The 1,834-nt window shown below is 52.2% G+C and overlaps 1 protein-coding gene across 1 annotated transcript in view; it reads left to right on the forward strand.

Annotated features, from left to right (window-relative positions):
• Positions 1-1,834, forward strand: part of maneal (mannosidase endo-alpha like) — a 27,286-nt gene continuing 25,452 nt past the window's right edge. Inside the window, exon 1 of the mRNA XM_032511210.1 lies at positions 1-1,663. Within this exon, the coding sequence (XP_032367101.1) occupies positions 1,144-1,663 (520 nt within the window). The 5' untranslated portion in view covers positions 1-1,143. The remainder of the gene's footprint in view (positions 1,664-1,834) is intronic.

Genomic DNA, 1,834 nt, shown 5'->3' on the forward strand with positions numbered 1-1,834 from the left:
CGCTCCCAGAATGCATTGCACGGCTGCTCCCATAGAAATAAATGGGAAGAGTGGAAAAGCCGCTGACAATGAACAGTGGTACGGTCAGACTCCACCTCCTGCTTCTCTTGTGGCACTAATCACTCCTCATACCAGTCTTTCTGGTTGGGGATTAATCCCACCCCCCCTCCTGCTCGCACCACAGAAACAAATGTTTTATTCTCTCGTCTAGCCTGAACATTCAGTTAAAAACCAGACGGTGTTTCTCTGATGGGGGGCTGCTTCTAGCAACAGAACAGAAGCACGTGCCCCGCTGTTACAAAAGATGGGATGACAGGAAGAGAAGAGAAGAGAAGAGAGGCAGACGAGCATTGGGTGGAATCCCAAGGCAACCAGACGGGCTTTTTTCTGTTTCCTGTACAGACACTGAGGGGAGCTGGTGACTGATGAAAGGAAGGGGAAAGGATGAAGACGTGCTCATCATCATCGTCACGGCTGCGCGGAGGCGACCAGGAGGCGATCTGTTGGAGCGTCGTCGTGCAGGATGCGTCCAGGACGGCGGGGAGGATGGAAGGGAAGTGAGACGGCTTTGCTCGATGACAGCCGGTCTGAACGCTGCAACCCGATGATGGGCTACAGCTGGCGTCGGGGGCAGGAACTGTAACGAACGAAATCACTAAAAAAGGAAAGGGAAATCTAGTGCAGTTTCTGGGGGGGTTCAAAAAAATAGGCCTATGAAATTAAATTACAGTTACGCATGATAATGTTCATGATTACTGTGGGAGTTCCACCCGAATAGTTTCTGGACAAAGCAAGGCCTTATGCTGAATAATATCCATATTGTTGCCCTGCATGTTTTTCATGCCCACGTTGTCTTGTTGTGCATTTTCCAGCCACCGCCGTGTAGTGAAGTTTGATGCCGTCCTGATGCTTTCGATTTCGGCTCTCCTGTTTGGATTCGCCCGTCAGATCCACAGTCCAGTTCCTCTCAAGCTGTCATTCCAAATTTTAGAAAAGCAAAGTAATGAAATGCGATGCGTGTCATTACTCTGATAAAGCAACTGAAATAGCTCCACTGCTATTCGGTTTGAAATAAGGTCGCCTGTCACGTCCCCCTCCCCACTGACTCAGAGGAAGCTGCGTTCAGCACCGCGGACAGCGACGATGACTCGGCTCCGCAGGAAAGCGCTCGTGGCGCTGTTCCTCTTCACGCTGTTTATTTTCGGGGCCATGATGGGGCTCAGGACGCTCAAGCCCAGCGACGGCTTCTCGGACCTAGCCCCCGGCATAGGCATAGACTTCCCCGGGGAGAAGTCGGACCGGAGGCGGCTGGACGGGAGAGACGTGGCGCAGGTGTCGCCGGGCCAGTTCCACACGGGCAGCAGCAGCAGTGACACTAAGGTGGTGTTCACCCGATCGGACCGTGAATACAGCATATTCTACGATGTCCACATCTTCTACTACCTGTGGTACGGCTCCCCCAGCATGGATAACAAGTACATCCACTGGGATCATGTGCTTGTGCCACACTGGGACCCCAAGATCGCAGCCAGTCATGCCCAGGGAAGGCACATACCTCCGGAGGATATCGCCTCGAGCTTCTACCCGGAGCTGGGAGCCTACAGCTCCAGGGACCCGGCGGTGCTGGAGGCTCACATGGCCCAGATAGAGGCGGCTGCAGCAGGTAACTCTTGCAACACTGCATGCATAGTCGTAGATTTGACATTGATACGTCGATGTCCATCTTGTTGTGTAGGGTTTGACTATTGTTGTTTATAAAATCTGATGTTTTATTGTAAAGTAACCTAGCAACCATATAACAGCCTACAAGTCCAGCTGAGATGATGAGACCATT

The sequence above is a fragment of the Etheostoma spectabile genome, unplaced genomic scaffold (assembly GCF_008692095.1).
Source record: "Etheostoma spectabile isolate EspeVRDwgs_2016 unplaced genomic scaffold, UIUC_Espe_1.0 scaffold340, whole genome shotgun sequence".
Taxonomy (NCBI): Eukaryota; Metazoa; Chordata; class Actinopteri; order Perciformes; family Percidae; genus Etheostoma; species Etheostoma spectabile.